This window comes from Oreochromis niloticus, linkage group LG12 (genome assembly GCF_001858045.2).
Source record: "Oreochromis niloticus isolate F11D_XX linkage group LG12, O_niloticus_UMD_NMBU, whole genome shotgun sequence".
Taxonomy (NCBI): Eukaryota; Metazoa; Chordata; class Actinopteri; order Cichliformes; family Cichlidae; genus Oreochromis; species Oreochromis niloticus.
The window spans coordinates 5,185,617-5,205,696 of NC_031977.2; the positions used below are offsets into that span (position 1 = coordinate 5,185,617).

At 40.3% G+C, this 20,080-nt stretch overlaps 1 protein-coding gene and 1 long non-coding RNA gene across 3 annotated transcripts in view; one reads left to right on the forward strand and one right to left on the reverse strand.

Annotated features, from left to right (window-relative positions):
* unc5db (unc-5 netrin receptor Db) overlaps positions 1-20,080 on the forward strand; it is a 278,720-nt gene that overhangs the window by 248,833 nt on the left and 9,807 nt on the right. For both annotated transcript variants that reach the window (XM_019366122.2, XM_005472915.4), the window contains 3 exons: positions 1,587-1,736; positions 11,423-11,587; positions 13,690-13,868. In XM_019366122.2, coding sequence (XP_019221667.1) covers positions 1,587-1,736; positions 11,423-11,587; positions 13,690-13,868 — 494 coding nt within the window. The remainder of the gene's footprint in view (positions 1-1,586; positions 1,737-11,422; positions 11,588-13,689; positions 13,869-20,080) is intronic.
* On the reverse strand, positions 4,723-5,018 carry LOC112841844 (uncharacterized). The gene is made up of 2 exons (XR_003213237.1): positions 4,989-5,018; positions 4,723-4,845 (listed from the first exon to the last, which is right to left on the reverse strand). It is a non-coding gene; the product is annotated as an uncharacterized LOC112841844 (long non-coding RNA).

A 20,080-nucleotide genomic window follows, 5' to 3' on the forward strand; every position in this document is an offset into this window, starting at 1 on the left:
CATTTGTATTTTTGCAAAGCAATAATTAAAACATAACTAGAAAACAGTCATGTGGCATCATTCGAAATAAATTGATTGACAAAACCATAAAAAAAAGTTGGAATAATGAAAAAGACATCTAATAAACATGGCCAAAGATACACCTCTGGGGTCTCTGTGGACCTCAGTCAGTAGGATGAGGGTTAAACATTTTGAATGTTTGAATTCCTCCTTCGACTTTGATACTTTATTCTTCTGGAAGGCTTTAACATTCTTGACTGGTATTGCGACATTTCCTTAGGTGCAAGACATGATCTGAGACACATCAGTGGTGTGTGATGTGTCAAACAGCAGATCAGGAAGAGTCTACAGATGGCTTCAATCACAGCATCTTGACAGCTTCAGATCAGTTCAAAAGTGGGGATGTTACCACAGATCATAGCTAGCCCACTGCAACAGGGGAAAACCAATGAAATCCAACGTGATCTGGCCAGTCTCAGGCCAACAGAGTAAGAACAAAGACAGATGGCAAAGGAGTGACACCATATTTCCCGCTCTTTACTGTCACAAGTGTATCTTATCTGCATTTTGCCAACAGCTGATTTGTTTTCACACCAACAGCATTCACAGTGTGCCACGTGCCCCGAGCATGCTTTTCTGCAAGCACACATGCAAACACACACACACACACATATGCACAGACAAGTCCTTTCACATACGGACACTCAGTCAGAATCAATCAGTGCAACCTGACATTAGTCACAGCTCTGTTCTCGTCCTTTTTACTTTTGTGATTGAGGTGGCCGAGGACAGACGTGCCAGACGACAAACCATCCCACTGCCGCGCTGAACGATGATGACAGATGAATACCTGCAAGTGACAATCAAAGTGCTCCCTCATCATCACAAATCCAATTTGGGCGATAGACCTTTGCACCCCTCCTCCCGCCAAACACGTACCCATCCCCTGCCGAGTTCACACAAGTTCCCCCCCAGCATTAAATTCAAGCTTCAAGCTGTCACATCGAGGCTGCAAGCGTGATGCTAATGTGAGAGTGTGACTTGTAAGATTTGTTCAGTTGAGACTTGACGTCAGTCGCTGGCAGCCTGCCTCTGTGCTAATATTTGAGATGAGTCAATTAGCAGATGTGACAGAGGAAAGGATTAGCAACAGGTGTTTCTGCTGATATGCAAAGGTAGTGTACATTCAAAAAGGAAGGAGGACACTGCTGTGTTCTTGATTTTTCTCTAGCAGTAATCTCATTTCTTTTTCTTCTTCCTCTCATCTTTTTCTTGTGTTTTTCTGACTCTCTTTCTAACTCTCCTCCCTCCATACTCTCACTTTCCTTTTATCATTCCTTACCATATATTTCTTTTCTTCTCTTGTGCTTTGGTTTTGCATTTCCTTTCCTTTTCTTTTTACCTCTCATCTTTACCTTTGCTTTCCTTTTTGCTTTTGTCATTTTCTTTCCTTTCTTTTAATCTTTGCTTTACTTTCCTTTACTTTCATTCCCCGTCCTCCCTTCCCATTTTTCTGGGTTATGACCTTTCTAACCTGCTTTTTTCTCTCTTCTTCTGTCTGTTTTTCCCTTTCCTTTCCACCTCAGGGAGTGGTGGCTGCAGAGAAGACCAGAGGCGGTCAGCTCCTTGAGGAGCCAAAGATGTTGCCTTTCCGAGCAAACACCTTCAGCCTGCAGGTGTCCATCCAGGATGTTCCCCAGTTTCTGTGGAGCATCAAACCCTTTACCACATGTCAGGTAACCACAGCAGGAAGTGACAAAACATGAACTGAAAACATATACTGTATGTAAGTGGTAATTTGCAAGATTGTGCTTTTGTTCCCTCGAGCTAATTAGTGCGGTGTTTCTGCAAATTCTGCTCCTCCCAGGGTTGATTTATTAAGCAGGAGTGTGAGCAGCGCTCGGATGTGTTTATACCTGTTTTTCCTGTTAATCAGTTTTAGGGATTTTCTAGTTGGCATTAATTACTGTACTGTTGAATCTGGTACCCTCATTGTAAGATGCTTATGGAGAGAACTTTATTGTTGTTCACTTTTCATTAACGTTAGAAACATTAGCATTTAACATTTAATTAAGAGCAACAGTATATAAGGTCCATGTTATGGCCTCTTGCTGTTTTAATTTTTTAACCTGACGTTATGAAAAAGAATTTTTATATAGATGACATTATGACATTTTGTGTGAGTAAATTTAAATCGCCTTTTGAGAAAACTTAAATATTATCTGTGAATATTACTTCAATTTTGTTGTTTCTTTTTAAAACATGTTTTAACACAAGCAGCATTTCTCAATACTTGACATTACTTCAGGCAGCAACAATTAATTGTTACTTAGCTGTCACAATTAGTTTCTTTTTTCTTTTTGTATAGAATATTTCTTTATACTTATTGGTTACCCACTTTTACTCACAAAGACAGTATCAGTCTGCACACTCCAGTTTTTTGGTATCGTCAACCCGCTTCACTTTTAGTGTCACAGCTTTGATTTTCTAACTTGAAGGTAATTTAAAAAACTAAAATGGTTCTTTTCTACATTATAGAAAAAAAACAACTGAACAAAACAATAAAACTGATTTTTAAAACAAAAAATGGTCTACTAGAATGAAAATAAAGAGGACACTACATAGGTGTTTGGTGTAGTAAACAACAGTCAAAGAGCCGACGAATCATCTATAATCAGCTCATGGCCATGAGGATCAGACTGATATTTGGTCCAAATAAAAAGTAAAACTAATAAAAAAGAACATTTGTAAACACATTTTGATATGACTGTCATGTAAATCTACATTTAAATATAAGGGAACATAGAAATTCATATTGACTGTTACTTTCGCCACAAAATAGTTCAAATTAATCAAAATAAACTTTTTATGATTAAAAAAGGGAATCTTGGTTTTTGTTATAAACAAAATCACATTTAATACCTAAGAAGACAACTGATTCATTACTCCAGTAATATTTATACACAATAATACTTTGCACAATTTTAATGAAATAATGATTAGGTTTATTATTTTCTTACCTTCCCATAAGCTGTCATTTTTAAATGTTATTAAATGATTGTGATGTTCTGCTTTTTATTGATTGCCATTTGGGTTTCAGTGTGAGCTCATTTATTTTTTTCAGCAATGAATTGGAGTTAAGGATAAAGAGATATTATTATAGGGGAAATAATTCTACTGTATAATCATTTTCATCTATTTCTCTGCGTATGGAATCCATTAGGCATAATGGATTTGTATAATTTTCCTATTTTGTAAGTAAAAAAACATCTGAATATAAAATGCTTTCATTTATAAATCATAGTGAACTGAAGACATCCTGCAGTCCTTTTGACATTTTGCCAGTCAGTTCCAAACTAACCTTTCAGATTTGTGATTTAAGTGAACAGCCTGTTAAGTTTTCTTTGTGTTCAGCCTGGCTTAGTCTGCAGCTGAGCTAATCTCTTGCTTGTCTAATCAGTTTAGGTTTTCTGATCTGTAAAACATACATCAGTCCTAGATAAAGCATATTTTTACATCTTTGTGACCTCAGAGAGAAATTAAGACAATTAAAAAAGTTTTCCAGTGATGTCGTGCTTTAAAACTAGCTGCACAAGCTAATGACCTCTTTGTAGTTCCTAGATTTGACCAGCATGGCCCATGTGAAGTAAATAGTAAATGGACCGATTCTTTACTCAAAGCACTTTACACAGCATGTCTCATTCCCCCATTCATACCCATTCATACAAGCATGTTTCCCTACATCCAGGGATCGAACGACCAACTTTTCAAATAGTAGACGACCTGCTCTCTGCAGTCATTGTGTTACATGTACATCACCATCAGCTGCTGAGCCCTTGTGGGTCGGTGTCCTTAGTTGCATCGTTTTGGTACAGATGCACTAAGCTGCCACTGCCTGAATAATAAGCTTGGTTGTTACTACTGAGAATTGTTGCTAATGTGTGTTAAAGGCTTTCCTTATAAAATGCTGTGACTTCATTTCACTTAGTTGTAAAAGGATGTCAGTAAAATTCAGCTGAGGAGGCACAGCTGCCTTTTATTATGTCCCTGGACTCTTAAGGTCCACCCAGAGTCCTAACAGTCCAAATGGAAGTACCGAAAATCGGAATTCTTTTTGACGGCGAACAGAGGGAATAAAAAAGAAAAACCATGGGAAAAACAATCTTGATCTTGATAATGTCATATTAAAAGCAAGGTTCATGTTTTATTTCTTAAATCAGGGGTGTCCAAACTTTTTTCACTGAGGGCCACATACATAAAAATATAGGAGGGGCTGGGCCACTTACTAGAAATTAGGTATATAACCTTAACTGTAGCGTATTAAAGTTAGAAAAATCATTTAAAAGTGGTCAAATGTGTTATATTGTTGAATATAATTAAAGACAAAACTGCCTTCATCACAGCTTTCCATAAATGGATCTTTATTGATTTATTCAGAAAAAGCTTTGGTAGCTCATTCTCAGAACAGCAGCAGATTTCTTCTTAGACAGAAGATTTACAGCACAGAGAAAAAACAATTAAGGGGAAAATGGGACGGGTACATTTCAAGCTTGTTATTTAAGTTCTTAGGCTTAGCAACACACATATTAACGTTCGTTTGAAACCGTTATCAATATTAACAGACTGAACTGGACTTAATAACAGGAGTGCATATAATTTTAGTAAATTATTCTGCTGAGTATCAGCTGCGCTGGGTATGTAAATCGGGCCATCCAGCCGCGGTGCTGATCGTACGCCACTCCTGCCAAAAATCCGGACAAATGTCACTTGATCAAGGAGCAAATCTGCATCAGATGAGATCAGCTGACTTTGCGTGTGCGTGCGCTGTGCACAGCGGTGTGTACTCTGTGTGTTAACAAGAAAAACGCATATAAGAAAGTGGTGTGCAAAAGCAGGGTAGTGACAGAATTGATGCGCATTATTGATATTTGAAGCATGTGCACCTGCATATTAACACACGGGTACTGTGGAATGTATTTTTTACTCACCTAAAGTGCTCGTGCTCTCGTCCACTCCCCGCAAAAAAAAAATTAGCAGCTGTGCGGTGTCGGTGCTCTCATCGCATGCGATGGAGTAAAAATCAAAAGCACAGCTTTATCAGACAGTTGCAATTTAATGTTGGCTGTCAAGTCTTCAATGCGTGGCACAACTGTATTTCTGGACATGCTGACGTTGTTGAAGTCCTGCACTTTTTTTGGGCACATTATTTCGGGGACTTTAACGAGGCAGCGTTTTATGAGGTCTCCATCTGAAAAAGGCTTGCCATGTCTTGCGATGAGTTGGGCGACCTCATAGCTGCTATTGGAGCCTTTTCCTGGACAATTTCAGCACGAAAAAAATACTGTTGCTGACCCTGCAGGATAGCTACCCTTTGCTTTAATTTCTGCTTTCGCTCAGCACCAGTGTAGGATGCATAGGCCTGATGTTTGGTTTCATAATGACGCCGTACACAGTGGCGGTCCTAGCCTGTTTGGCGCCCTGGGCGAACTCTCCCTCTGGTGCCCCCCCCCCCCCCCCCCCCCCCACACACACACACACACACAAAACATGTTAAGGATTGTACATTAACATAAAACTGTTGTCCACACACACATATGAAGAGAGAGAGAGAGTATGCATAGTATGCAAACGGCTACCAAACAGCCATCATAATTCGTCATACAATGAGAACAGGACAAATCAACAATTGACAATGACTAATTAATATTAAAATCTGTAACATAATGTATTGTTTGGAGTTTAGTCTGTTACTGTTACTATTTTTACCATTTCTTCTTGGGGCAACTGTAATCCACATTATTTCCTTAGGGATTAATAAAGCATTCTGATTCTGATTGTTTCAGGATGACCTGCCATTATCCAATGACACATCTGTTTACCTGGATCTTTTGTTCGTTTCTTCTCCTCTTCTTTTCTCTTTTTTCTAAACTGAGCACCTGATGGCTTTGAACTTTTCTTGTCCATCTTCCATCGGTTTTAATTTTGCACTCCAGTATGAACACCCATCCCTCAACCAGAGGATCACCACAACATAACCTAATACACCTACACCTTAGTTCACAGATTCACTTTGTCTAGGGTGTATTTCTGGGATTTCACACAACCCAGGATTCAAATCATGAATACATAATGGGCTTGGATTTACAACATTATGAATGAAATGTGCTCTATTTGGAAGCAGCAGGTCTCCCTCCGCTTTCGACGGGTTATGTGTGAGACTTTAAATCATCAAACTGTAAATTATAAATTTTAAATTGTTATTGATCCCTTTACCCCGAGTCCTAAAGTGTATATTTATTTTCTTACTCTACTATATTTATTGTTCGTTTATTTGCACTGCTGTAACTGGAGCCTCGTGGTTTCGTCTCTCTATATACTGGACTGTATGTAGCGGAGATGACAATGAAGTTTACTTTGACTTCAGCAGCGCGCAGGCGCACCGAGGGCTCTCGTGCTCAGTTTTCGTGTATAGAATTTCGAAAAAACATCGGTGCAAATTATGAGTCTGTATCATAATGTCTGGTGTTTTCGTGTTTGTTGTTTTGTTTTTATTTTGCTTTATTTTACAAGTTGGTTATTAGATGCTGCTCCAGCCAGCCAGAGAATCCCCCGCCGCCCCGCCCTCTCCTCCCTGTGCCGCAAGCAGCAGGTGCACCTCGCAAACGGAGGGCGCCCTTACTCCCAGCAAATGGGCGATAGAAAACCGATCGGTGCCTATGACATTCCCAATATGCGCTGGCTGATGTCGGGGCAGCATGAGTACGAGCATTTTTTTCAATTTATTTATTTTTTTTTGCCGATGCCCGTGATGCCGCCCCGGGCAACCGCCCGTGTCGCCCGTATCTAAAACCGCTACTGGCCGTACATTATACTCTTTCATAACTGCCACAGTTTTAGTGCAGATCAAACAGACACACTTCCCCTTTAATTCTTTGAAGAAATATTCACTCTCCCACCGTGTCTGAAATTTTCTGCACTCACTTTCTAACTTTCGCTTCTTTGGTTCTGCCATGTTTAGTAACTTGGGGATAAATTTCTTCTGTGATTGTCCTTTTTGGTTAAGCAACTGCCTTGATCCCCCTGGTGTTAAAACTAAGAAGTGCAATACACTTAAGCAAAAGTTGAAGTGCGGGCCATATTCTATTCTATTCATAAAATTACTTGAGGGTCAATTAAAAATGGACCGCGGTGCGGCCCGCGGGCCGGACTTTGGACACCCCTGTCTTAAATAGTTATTATTAGATTCAGAAAGGAGGGTAAACCAGGACATGCTCATGCATGAGCAATTTATGCCACATAGTGTAGCGGTTAACATTCACTTGCAAAAGAAAACCCAGTTACGTGAGGGGGGGGACTGGGAAATATAATTAATGGAAGGATTGGGGTCAGGATTAAAACCCTGGTATAAAAATCAGTACCAAATCAAACTTTTGGGTCTATCTGTTGTGGGAACTCCTTGGAAAATAGAGAAGCTGCTGAAAGTACCGTGATATGGTTGCGCTGATTTTGATGGGCCCTCAGAGGGTTGGAGCAACCCAAGGCCCTCTTTAAGCTCTGTCCCCATATATAATAAGACACGCACAACAGAAATTGATTAATTTAGGCTCTATAATGTCCCAGTTGCGTTTGTTTTTGGTCTTTCTGCACCATTTTGTCATTTAAACTGCTCTTTTAGTGTGACTTCTGCTGTAAAGTGGCTTACAGACACCCACTCTCTCTCTTTCACACAAGGACCATGAAGAAGGATGTGAGCAGTGATTAATAGCTCTGTGTTTGCTTTGCTTTCAGGACCATTAAGATGCAAACTGTATTAGATCAGTGGCCTCTGTTTGTGTACCTGTTGTCCTCACTGTAACACCGCTGTGACTTAAAGATGTGAATACAGGGTGAAAGCGCTTCAAAGACAGCTACCCTGTGCACCGCCTTATTTATGAAGGCCTCAGGACGGCAGACAGCACCAACCTGCTTCGCCCGAGCAGGTGCAGAATAATAGCAGAGCATCGAGCCATACATCAAGTCAGCTAAAGAGCATCCCAGCTTTTCTACGTCCATCACCCCCCCGTTCGCCTCTGATTCCAGATTCCATTATCTTCTGCCGTGAGCTGCACTGGGCAGCCCAGATCAAAGCCACATGTGCTAAGTCTGCCACACAGACAGGTCACTTTGCAAGATGCAGATATGGCCGAGATGGAGTCGAACAGAGGTCAAGGACATTTCCTCAAAGATGTGCCCCTCCACTGAAATTAATTATACATCAAAGGCAAACTTCTTCGTCTGCACCTAATTCCTCCGTACAGTAGACTGCTTACAGCACAGCTGCTTCTGTTATCAGCGTAACTCCGCTGGGATTCAGGCTCTATTTGCAAATCTTATCATGACTTCTTCTTTGTCTCTTTAACAGTTGTTATTTCCATGCATAAATACATCAAACCCTGGAATCACTGAAACTTCAAAGCCCGCTCTTACCTTTCATCCTGCCTCATGTAAGTGGCTGTGTATGTGACGGTGTGGCCACGTGTAGAACAGTGCCCCAAATCATCTCATTTCGATGTGGCACTGAAAGTGTTTTACAGATCTCTGCGACCAGAGTCAAGGTTTGTGAGAGCAAATGAGAAGTGGAAGAATGCACTTCGATCGTGCATGCAAATCCCTAAAAACAGTTTAAAGAATGAAAAGATAAAGTACAACTTTTTGAGTTAGTAAGTATCGGTTTAATTATAACCCAGGTTCTTTGTAGCTGTCGTTCCAGCTATAAGAGTCTATTCAGTTCTAATATCTTATCTTGTTTTTTAAAGTGCAGTTCAGACTTTCATCTCCGTGACCTTTGACACAGCCAATTCAGGAATTTCACAAATACTTCATCTGCATTTGATTCAGTAGAAAAGAAAATGAAATTCAGCCAGTACTCAAATTGCAAAAATCCGTTTAGCACAGATCAAGAAATCAGCAACAGTTAATTTTCACAGTTCGGCATGTAATCACAATTTTGAGCTACAATCTAGTTCCTCTGGAAAACACAAAAATGGTTTATTCCTACCACACAAAGTCTGAATCAAAATGCTTAATTCTGGAGTGTCACACCAACCCTCTACATGGCTGTGAATCTTCTCTGTGCTCCTTTTCTTTCCCTGGTAGCTCCATATTCAACATCCTTCTTCTGTACATGTGCAAACTATCTCAACCTTGCCTCTCTAACTTTGTTTCTAAACCATGGAAACAAAAATCTTAACGGCTTCAGCGCTTGGCTTTTTGCTTGTGTCACAATCTCCAAACCCTGCATTAGTAGTACTCACTACCACCTTATGGCTCAATTAGAGTTCTGTGGTGATTCTTTGTCGACCCTTCAACATAGCCTACACAAGTGACCAGCATCATTGCCAACAGTCACACTTGTGGGTGGTGCATTATGTGTTAATTACTGTGTGGTAGTGTGCGGGTGTTTTTCTACAGTGTCAGCCATGATAAAAACAAATAAAATGCTAGGACACTCTTTATTGTGATCTTCTTCTTGGGGTTTTTTGGATGCAAACATAGATGCAAACTACAGATCACAATGTCATCTGCAAACATCATAGTCCAAAAAGACTCTTGCCTGACCTCATCAGCCTGTCCAACACACTGAAAACAAGAAGGGGGTCAAGAAGAGCCAATCCCTGATGTAATCCCATGTGTTGCTAGTGGAAATTGTGATGTCACTCATGGCTCTCTGCCATTTTCTCCTTAACATAGAAAAAAAAACACTGCTTCACCACTGAAGGATTAGAAAATATAAATGCAAATACAAATGGCTGTATTTGCCCCCAGCCCAACCTCATTGGCCACAGTATGCTTGACAGGAGGTGAATGACATGCCAACACAACACCAAAGCAAACCACACATGAGCGGGCATGACAACACTTTTGGTGCATGGTAACCTGCTAAACAGTGACCTCAGCAAGCAAAAGCTGTAAATCTGAGCTGCACTCTGCAGTGGTGGTGGAATCACCTTGTTTACTGCAACATTCATGCATGTCGCCTGTTCAGCAAATCCTTTTTTAAATAAAAAAAAAAACCAATCAGCTGCAGAGACATAAGCTGAACACAAGTCTATCAGAGAATCAAATATAAAATTGGTTATAATCCATTGTCCCCAAAAACCTCCATAACTTGCCTTTCTGTTGCTCGTACAACTCTCCTATGCATTCTTGCGTTTACCAGCAAGTGGCGCTGTGGTTACTGTGATTTCCTGTTGCTGATACAATTATACAAAAGGTAAAATGGCACAAGAAACACTCCTAAAGCACAAATCCCCGTCAAGGCCACTCACTCTCTGGGAAGTATTTACTTTTAAGGGAATAACATTGTTTTTTTATGCACTTTAAGACATTTGTAGTGCAGTAAAAACAAGTGCAAAGGCTTTTCCTATTTACCCTGTTGAAGCCAATTTTAATATACTTTTTTATTTTTTTATGAATATGGTTTATGTATTGCATCCATTGTATTGTTTAGTAAATCATTTAAATCTTTAGCAATAAATAATAATTATTTTTTTACACAGTTCATTTAATTTTTTCAAAAAATTGTACTTATTCATTGTTGTGGATTCTAACTGTTATAACGTGTTATTGTAATGTACATAACAAAGCCATAATAAAGTAATGTGATATTTAGAATCCCCATATATCATTCCCTTTATGTCTATATGTCCTCAGTACAAACAATGGCAGTAAGAAACATATATTTAAATAGCTCTATATAGCAGTATTATTACTTTGACCTTCAGATTAATCTGTTGACTTTGAAGGAGAGGTTAAATTTGACATGTTGTGTTACAATCTTATACAGTATTTTCTACACATTGACAATACACAGCACACTTAATAAGAATCATAGTTTCTAAGTTACAAGGCTTCTTGCCAATTTTAGACCAATGAATCATTGAGTTGACCTTGATGACCTTGGTGGATGTAAGTCATATTTTAATGGATTGTTAACATGCCTCCACTTTACACTCCTACAAAGTTTAATGAGAATTCATTCAAAACTTTTTGAGCTGTTGTGTTTATAGACCGAATGATGACACACATACATACAGGTACTCCTACAGTCCAAAGACATTAGGTTAGGTTAACTGGTGATTCTAAATTGCCCATAGGTGTGAATGGTTGTCTGTCTCTATGTGTTAGCCCTGCAATAGAGTAGCGACCTGTCCAGGGTGTACCCCGCCTCTCGCCCTATGGTAGCTGGAATAGGCTCCAGCTCCTCTGTGACCCTGAATTGGATAAACAGGAGAAGATAAATTACAACTGTTTATATTTGTGCACTTCATCAACAATACTATATCACTTGGCTTTATATTAACATAATGTATAATTTGGGTTAGGTCATATTGACCTGTGAGTGCGATGTCGGTGATCTATTCTCTCTATTTTCCCTCCTCAGGAATTCTCGTTCCCCCAAGTGTGGTGCAGCAACCAGCAGCCCCTGCACTGTGCCTTCTCTCTGGAGAGATACAGCCCTGCCACCGCCCAGCTCTCCTGCAAAATCAGCGTGCGCCAGGTCAAAGGCCACGAGCAGATTCTGCAGGTCTATACGGCTGTGGCCGAGGTGAGGCTCTGCAGCTGTGGGGAGGGTGTTTCACTTTTTTCACTCAACCTTTATGTAACCTTCCTGGAGTGTGTCCACCGGAGCAGGACCAGCTCTCCTGAGCTTGAGCTGTGTATTAATAGAGCGAGGAGGGCACTCTTCCTTCCCTTCTTTCCAAAAACAAGATCCAGCTGTTTGGTGCATTTGCTCTGTGTTTTTTAACCTCTGTTTGTCCAAGAAGACGCATGTTCCAGCAAATAGCCGCCTTCATGTTCACATACACCAACACCTGGGAGCTGCCCGCTGTAACAACAGCTTTCTATCAGCTGCTGAGCAGCTCCACCGGAGCAGCTAGGAGTCAGGAATACTCACTCAAGAGCACCTTGACAGTCGCTGTTAAGGCAGAAGAGAGTGCTACTCATTGATTTCACCCAACTGCTTTTTCACAACCAGTCACAAATGTGCTTGTCCTACCTCAAGGCCACCAGCACTAATAAAAGTCACAGTCAGACATGTGAAATATTATTTACAATGACTTTTTATGGTTTGATTAAATTTTGCCTTGATGATTAGTGGAGTTTGTCAGACAGGAACAAGAAAAAAAAGCTTTTATAGGTGTGGTGTGTTGAATTCAAATCATCAGCGGTTTCAGTTTGGTAAATACAGCAAACAGGGGTTTCCAGAGGTCTGCAGCATGTTTTACAATGCGGGGCCACCACGTTGAACGGATATCAGTGACAACAGCCTTATTGCTTCTTTGCACCAGAGTGAACCATTACTCAGTCTATCCAAATCTTGCTGCATTGTCACAGGATTGCCTTAAGTCTGTAAAAAGACATAGATGTTATAATGTCTCTCCAACTATATGCTGTTAGACCCAAATGGAAGGAGAGGACTCAATGATATTATATTAGTAACAGAGCTCAAACAGCATACTGCTTTCCTTTAAATCACTTGGCTGTATTAGGCTAATAAGTAAACTGGTTTTGTGAAAGATCCAGTTAAAAAGAATACCAACTGAACGTTGCTTTTGAACTCTTTCACAGGGCAATCAATCCTCCTTTTTCCCCAAAGGTTTCATACCTGCTGGCACAAGTAATTTCATGGTTAAGGCTTGTCTACTGCACTTTTAACATATTCAAATTTTTTTCGGGACTTCCACATTACATTTGACTTGATTTAAAATTGTTTTAATTACTTTAAATGCAGCAGTGACACCTGTCCTCAGATTCTGATCAATAACATAAAAATTACAGAATCCTTGTTTTTCTTCCTGTTGGCTTCCAAGTGTTTTAAAGCCATTTTACTATTCTCCAAGCTTTAGTATTGTGATAAAAAAAAAAAAAAAAACACGTATTAACTGTCCATGTTCATGATTAATCGCATGCTGTTTTATGTTAAGGCGCTCATATCTTGACTTGACTTTGTGATAACTAACTTTGTGTGCTATGCTAGTGATGCTGGCTTGCATCCACATTTGAACCAGTGCAGGCAACTCTTCCACTGGGCACGTGCAGAGGACACACAAAGAAGAAAAAAAAACCAGCACACAGCAAGATTTTAACATATTTTATTTGTAAATTACAATCCAGCAATATGTTTCAAGTTATGACCTCATCACTCACTGAGCAGAAACCAGACTGTGAACTCAGTAAAGCGTTCTTGTGTCATTGTGCTGTCTTCTTCCTCTTCTTCTTCTTCTCCAAGTTTAGTTCACAAAGGCAGTCAAATGCAGCACTGTGTTATGAGAGCATTTTTTCACACCTCCATCCATGTTTTTGGACAGACGCAACTTTTATTCTGTTTTGGTAAAAAATAAATAAATCTGAAGTCTTGGTATGGTCAAATGAAAATGAGCATGAGGACACAGAAAACTGGTACTCCTTAAATTGTCCACATGTAGGCTTAAAAGATGGTTTTCATGGCTTGATCCACAGGCCACAGGCCAAGTACCCCCATACACCAATCACTTTTGTCTCATTGGCTTACAGTCTGTTTACTGATCTTTTAAAGTGTAAAAATATTGTCCGAAGGGTCCTGACCCAGTAAACCTCAACTATTTGCAGAGTTGCAAATCCTCTCTGGCCTGGTCTGATTAGTCTGCTTCTGTTCTGTTCCTCCAGACCGAAAAGGAGTCAGTTCCATTTTTTATGCAGACAGACTGCACCATCACGTCCCAGACGGGGCCCAAGGCCTTCAAAATCCCCCTGTCCATCCGCCAGAGGATCTGTGCCACCTTCGACACTGCCAACGCCAAGGGCAAGGACTGGCAACTCTTAGCCCAAAAGCTCCACTTAGATCGGTGAGTGTATGATGTGCATCCTCTTTGAGACTGCATGATCTGTGTGTGTGTGTGAGTGTGTGTGTGTCCTCCTCTCTGTAATGAACACAGGCTGATGACAGTGATAAGACTCAGGTGGGTGTTGATAAGCTGCTGAATGTAGCTTCAGGTTCCTCGTGCTCCCTGAGCATCAAGAGAGACGGCTGATTGTTTAACTGTACGGCACGTGGTGTAACTGACTGTGGGATGCTGTGGAACATCATACACACTCTGACCCCTACATCCACTCTACGTTTGAAACATAAACAGCGTGAAATCCAGTGAGCCTCCAACATTTCTGTCACTCTGATCACTTACTTATTACCTGATTTTTTTCTTCTCCCAAACACAAATATGCATTTTTGATGAGACACTGCACTCTTATTTCCTCAGCCCAGTTGTTGTCTTTGCTTGGCCTTAGCTGGTGTCAGCTATGATCTCCTGTTAAGTGCATGATTCATGAGATGCTGCTATCTAAGAGTCCTTTGGGATTTCTAAATTATCCAGATAAGCTTTCCTCTCCAAGTTGGGCAGCTTTGAACTGAGCCTGATGTGACCAATCGCTGCAGTTTTTTTTGTGCTGCTTGCTGTTGTGAGTCTTGTGAAGAACCACACAGCGGCAGTGAAACACTGCCCCCAGCTGGACTCCCTGCTCAGTGAGACACAAAGGCATTGTACTGTATTGGCATGGCAACAAGCTTTACTTTTCCTTTCCTTTGGCAGAAGCTGAGAATGAAATATAAAGCAAACTCTGTTCAGTGGTAATCACTTGCGGTGGTAATTTATTCTTAAAGGGTCAAACTTTTCATTCTAGGTACATGGAAAAGCAGATGGTTGTGTTTACTGCACCGAGATACTCTTTAGTTCTATTAATTTACAGTTAGCACTCAGTATGCTGATTTTCTAAGAGTCAAATAAAGGGCATTCAGTGACCCAAATGGGTTTAATACCAAGATTTTAAACGATTCATTTTGGGGCCCATATAGGTAACTGTTGTTTTTTAGTGGATTCTCTAAACCAGGGTCCTAAAACAGTGGTTTCAGAACAACAAGATGAAACTAAGTTGAATTAACCTGATATACAGGGAAAATAAACAAAAAGAATTTACTGAGGTTATTGCACTGACATTTATTTAGCCAAGGTTCAACTGTTTTATTATGTGCGATTGATTGGTTTGATTTGGCGTGTGCCAGAAGTCCCTCCCTCCCTCCCGTGTGTGATCAAGCTGGTGACCAAGGTTCTTCTGAACTCTGCTGAGGCTCCTTTTTGGTAAATTATTAAATTAATAAATGTTTACACTGCCAATATGTCTTGTGTCTTCAGACTTCAATCATCCAATCCAATAAACAACACCAAATAAGAGCCAATAGCAGAATAAGCTGTTTAGCAGTGGCAGAGATAATGTTGCAAGTTTTTCATTGATGCAACCCACAAATACATCCTCCTTACAAGTCTGGCTCTATTTGAGGGAAATAAGCTGGCTTTCCAACAGTATCAGATTTCTTGCCAAGAAGCATTGTTACAACAAAGAAATAATCAACCAAACACAAATTGTGTTACTTTTTGTCCTAAGTTTACTTGGCAGCTTCTGGTAGCTAGGGAAAATTAAGTGTTTTCCACTCAGGTATGAGCAGTTGCTGGCAGTCACTGTGAAATTAATCACCTTAGCCCCAGTCATGCAGGCCTAAATTGGTGTTTTTGTATTAAAAACACAACTATAAAATGTAAGAGCAGTTGGAACGACCATGTAAAATTTTTGTCTTGGTCATTTTCATCAACATATTACATGCACTGTATTTGCATTCAGTTTTTGAAATGTTTAAATTAAAGATGACGTCACCTGCGAAGGAAAGAAGGAAAACATCACTTAAATGTAAACCTGGGAGCCAAAGGGAGAACAAACAGGCAACCTGGGGGAGAGGGAGGGGGAATAATTGGGAACAGATGGAGCTAATTAACAGAGGTGAAAACAATCAGGGCGAGGTAGTCATCACTGCAGTGGAGGGAAAACAGACAAGGACAGGAAGTAAAAACAGCAAAAGGTCTACAGTTATCAAAATAAGAGAAGAAGTCACAACAAAGACAAATAAAAGTAGACACAGCCCGACAGGACAAAATGCAAAGAAACCAACAAAAGACGAAAAACATTGACGGTAAATCACAGGATTGAACTCAGCATTTTATGACAGGCCACGATGGATTTCTCAGAGTACTTCAATTCAATTCAATTCAATTTTATTTATATAGCGCCAAATCACAACAAAAGTCGCCTCAAGGCGCTTTATATTGTACAGTAGATAGCACAATAATAAATACAGAGAAAAGCCCAACAATCATATGACCCCCTATGAGCAAGCACTTTGGCGACAGTGGGAAGGAAAAACTCCCTTTTAACAGGAAGAAACCTCCGGCAGAACCAGGCTCAGGGAGGGGCGGCCATCTGCTGCGACCGGTTGGGGTGAAGAAGGAAAACAGGATAAAGACATGCTGTGGAAGAGAGACAGAGATTAATAACAGATATGATTCGATGCAGAGAGGTCTATTAACACATAGTGAGTGAGAAAGGTGAGTGGAAGGGAAAAACTCAATGCATCATGGGAATCCCCGGCAGCCTACGTCTATTGCAGCATAACTAAGGGAGGATTCAGGGTCACCTGGTCCAGCCCTAACTATATGCTTTAGCAAAAAGGAAAGTTTTAAGCCTAATCTTGAAAGTAGAGATAGTGTCTGTCTCCCGAATCCAAACTGGAAGCTGGTTCCACAGAAGAGGGGCCTGAAAACTGAAGGCTCTGCCTCCCATTCTACTTTTAAATACTCTAGGAACAACAAGTAAGCCTGCAGAGCGAGAGCGAAGTGCTCTAATGGGGTGATATGGTACTACAAGGTCATTAAGATAAGATGGGGCCTGATTATTTAAGACTTTGTATGTGAGGAGCAGGATTTTGAATTCAATTCTGGATTTAACAGGAAGCCAATGAAGGGAAGCCAAAACAGGAGAAATATGCTCTCTCTTTCTAGTCCCTGTCAGTACCCTTGCTGCAGCATTTTGGATCAGCTGAAGGCTTTTCAGTGAGTTTTTAGGACTTCCTGATAATAGTGAATTACAGTAGTCCAGCCTGGAAGTAATAAATGCATGAACTAGTTTTTCAGCATCACTCTGAGACAGGATATTTCTAATTTTAGAGATGTTGCGCAAATGGAAGAAAGCAGTCTTACATATTTGTTTAATATGTGCATTGAAGGACATGTCCTGGTCAAAAATGACTCCAAGGTTCCTCACAGTGTTACTGGAGGCCGAGGTAATGCCATCCAGAGTAAGAATCTGCTTAGATACCATAGTTCTAAGATTTTCAGGGCCGAGTACAATAACCTCAGTTTTATCTGAATTAAGAAGCAGAAAGTTAGCGGCCATCCAGGTCTTTATGTCTTTAAGACATTCCTGCAGTTTCACTAATTGGTGTGTGTTACCTGGCTTCATGGATAGATAGAGCTGCGTGTCATCTGCATAGCAGTGAAAATTTATGCTATGTCTTCTAATGATGCTGCCTAAGGGAAGCATGTATAATGTAAATAGAATTGGTCCTAGCACTGAACCCTGTGGAACACCATATTTAACCTTAGTGTGTGAAGAGGACTCTCCATTTACTTGAACAAATTGGAGTCTATTAGATAGATATGATACAAACCACTGCAGTGCAGTACCTGTAATACCTACAGCATGTTCTAATCGCTCTAATAGGATATTATGGTCAACAGTATCAAACGCAGCACTGAGGTCTAGCAGGACAAGCACAGAGATGAGTCCACTGTCAGAGGCCATAAGAAGATCATTTGTAACCTTCACTAAAGCTGTTTCTGTGCTGTGATGAGCTCTGAAACCTGACTGAAACTCTTCAAATAAGCCATTCCTCTGCAGATGATCTGTTAGCTGTTTGACAACTACTCTTTCAAGGATTTTTGATATGAAAGGAAGGTTGGAGATTGGCCTATAATTAGCTAAGACAGCTGGGTCTAGAGATGGCTTTTTAAGTAAAGGTTTAACTACAGCCACCTTGAAGGCCTGTGGTACATAGCCGATTATTAGAGAGAGGTTGATCATATTTAAGATCGAAGAATTAATTAATGGCAGGACTTCTTTGAGCAGTTTTGTAGGAATGGGGTCTAAAAGACACGTTGATGGTTTGGAGGAATTAATTATTGAAGTTAACTCAGAAAGATCAATTGGAGAAAAAGAGTCTAACTTAACACCGATGGTACTAAAAGTAGCTGTAGATAATATTACATCTGTGGGATGATTATTGGTAATTTTTTCTCTAATGATAAAAATTTTATTTGTGAAGAAGTTCATGAAGTCATTACTAGTTAACGTTAAAGGGATTGTTGGCTCAGTAGAGCTCTGACTTTTTGTCAGCCTGGCTACAGTGCTGAAGAGAAACCTGGGGTTGTTCTTATTTTCTTCAATCAGTGACGAATAGTAAGATGTTCTGGCTTTGCGGAGGGCTTTCTTATAAAGCAGCAAACTATTTCTCCAGGCTAAATGATGATCCTCTAAATTTGTGACACGCCATTTCCTCTCCAGCTTACGAGTTATCTGCTTTAGGCTACGTGTTTGAGAATTATACCACGGAGTCAGGTACTTCGGATTTGAGGCCTTAGTTTTCACAGGAGCTACAGTATCCAGAGTCGTACGTAGTGAGGAGGTAAAATTATTAACAAGATAATCGACCTCTGTTGGAGTAGCGTTCAGATAGCTGCTCTGCTCTATGTTGGTACAGGGCATTGAAGATGATAACAGTGGGTGGATTATATTCTTAAACTTAGTTACAGCACTTTCAGAAAGACATCTACTTTGATAAAGTCTACTCTCCACTGCTGTGTAATCAATTATTGTAAATGTAAATGTTATCAGGAAATGATCAGACAGCAGAGGGTTTTCAGGAAACACTGTTAAATGTCCAGTTTCTATGCCATATGTTAAAACAAGATCTAGAGTGTGATTAAAGTGGTGGGTGGGTTCTTTTACATTTTGAGAGAAGCCAATTGAGTCTAATAACAGATTAAATGCGATGTTGAGGCTGTCATTTTTAGCATCTACATGGATGTTAAAATCACCCACAATAATTATTTTATCTGAGCTGAGCACTAAATCAGATAAAAAGTCTGAGAAATCAGAGAGAAACTCTGTGTAAGGCCCAGGTGGATGATAGATGATAACAAGTAAGACTGGTTTCTGAGTTTTACAGCTGGGGTGGACGAGGCTAAGCATCAGGCTTTCAAATGAATTAAAAGTCTGTCTTGGTCTTTCGTTAATTAATAGACTGGTGTGAAAAATTGCTGCCACACCGCCCCCTCGGCCTGTGCTTCGGGATTTCTGGTAGTTAGAATGACTCGGGGGTGTTGATTCATTTAAACTAACATACTCATCCTGCTGCAACCAGGTTTCTGTAAGGCAGAGTAAATCGATTTGTTGATCAATTATTAAGTCATGTACTAACAGAGACTTGGAGGAGAGAGACCTAATATTTAATAATCCACATTTCACTGTTTTACTCTTTGGTTCAGATGTGGATACTGTATTGTTCTTTCTTTGTGATTTTTTATGTTTAAGTTGTTTATTGCTGGTTTTTAATTTGTTATTTGTCTTTTTGGGAGCTGACACAGTCTCAATGGAGATGGGTTTTTGGGGGGGTAGCAGGAGGAGAGAAGCTGCAGAGAGGCGTGTAAGACTGCAACTCTGCTTCCTGGTCCCAACTCTGGATAGTCATATTTTGGGGGTTTAATGAATTTGTCCATATTTCTAGAAATGAGAGCTGCTCCATCCAAAGTGGGATGGATGCCGTCTCTCCTAACAAGACCAGGTTTCCTCCAGAAGGTTTGCCAATTATCTATGAAGCCCACATCGTTTCTGGGACACCACTCAGACAGCCAGCAATTTAAGGAGAACATGCGGCTAAACATGTCACTCCTGGTCTGATTGGGGAGGGGACCAGAGAAAACTACAGAGTCCGACATTGTTTTGGCAAAGTTACACACAGATTCAATATTGATTTTAGTGACCTCCGATTGGCGTAACCGGGTGTCATTACTGCCGACGTGAATTATGATCTTACTGTATTTACGTTTACCCTTAGCCAGCAGTTTTAAATTTCCTTCAATGTCGCCTGCTCTGGCCCCTGGAAGACAATTGACTATGG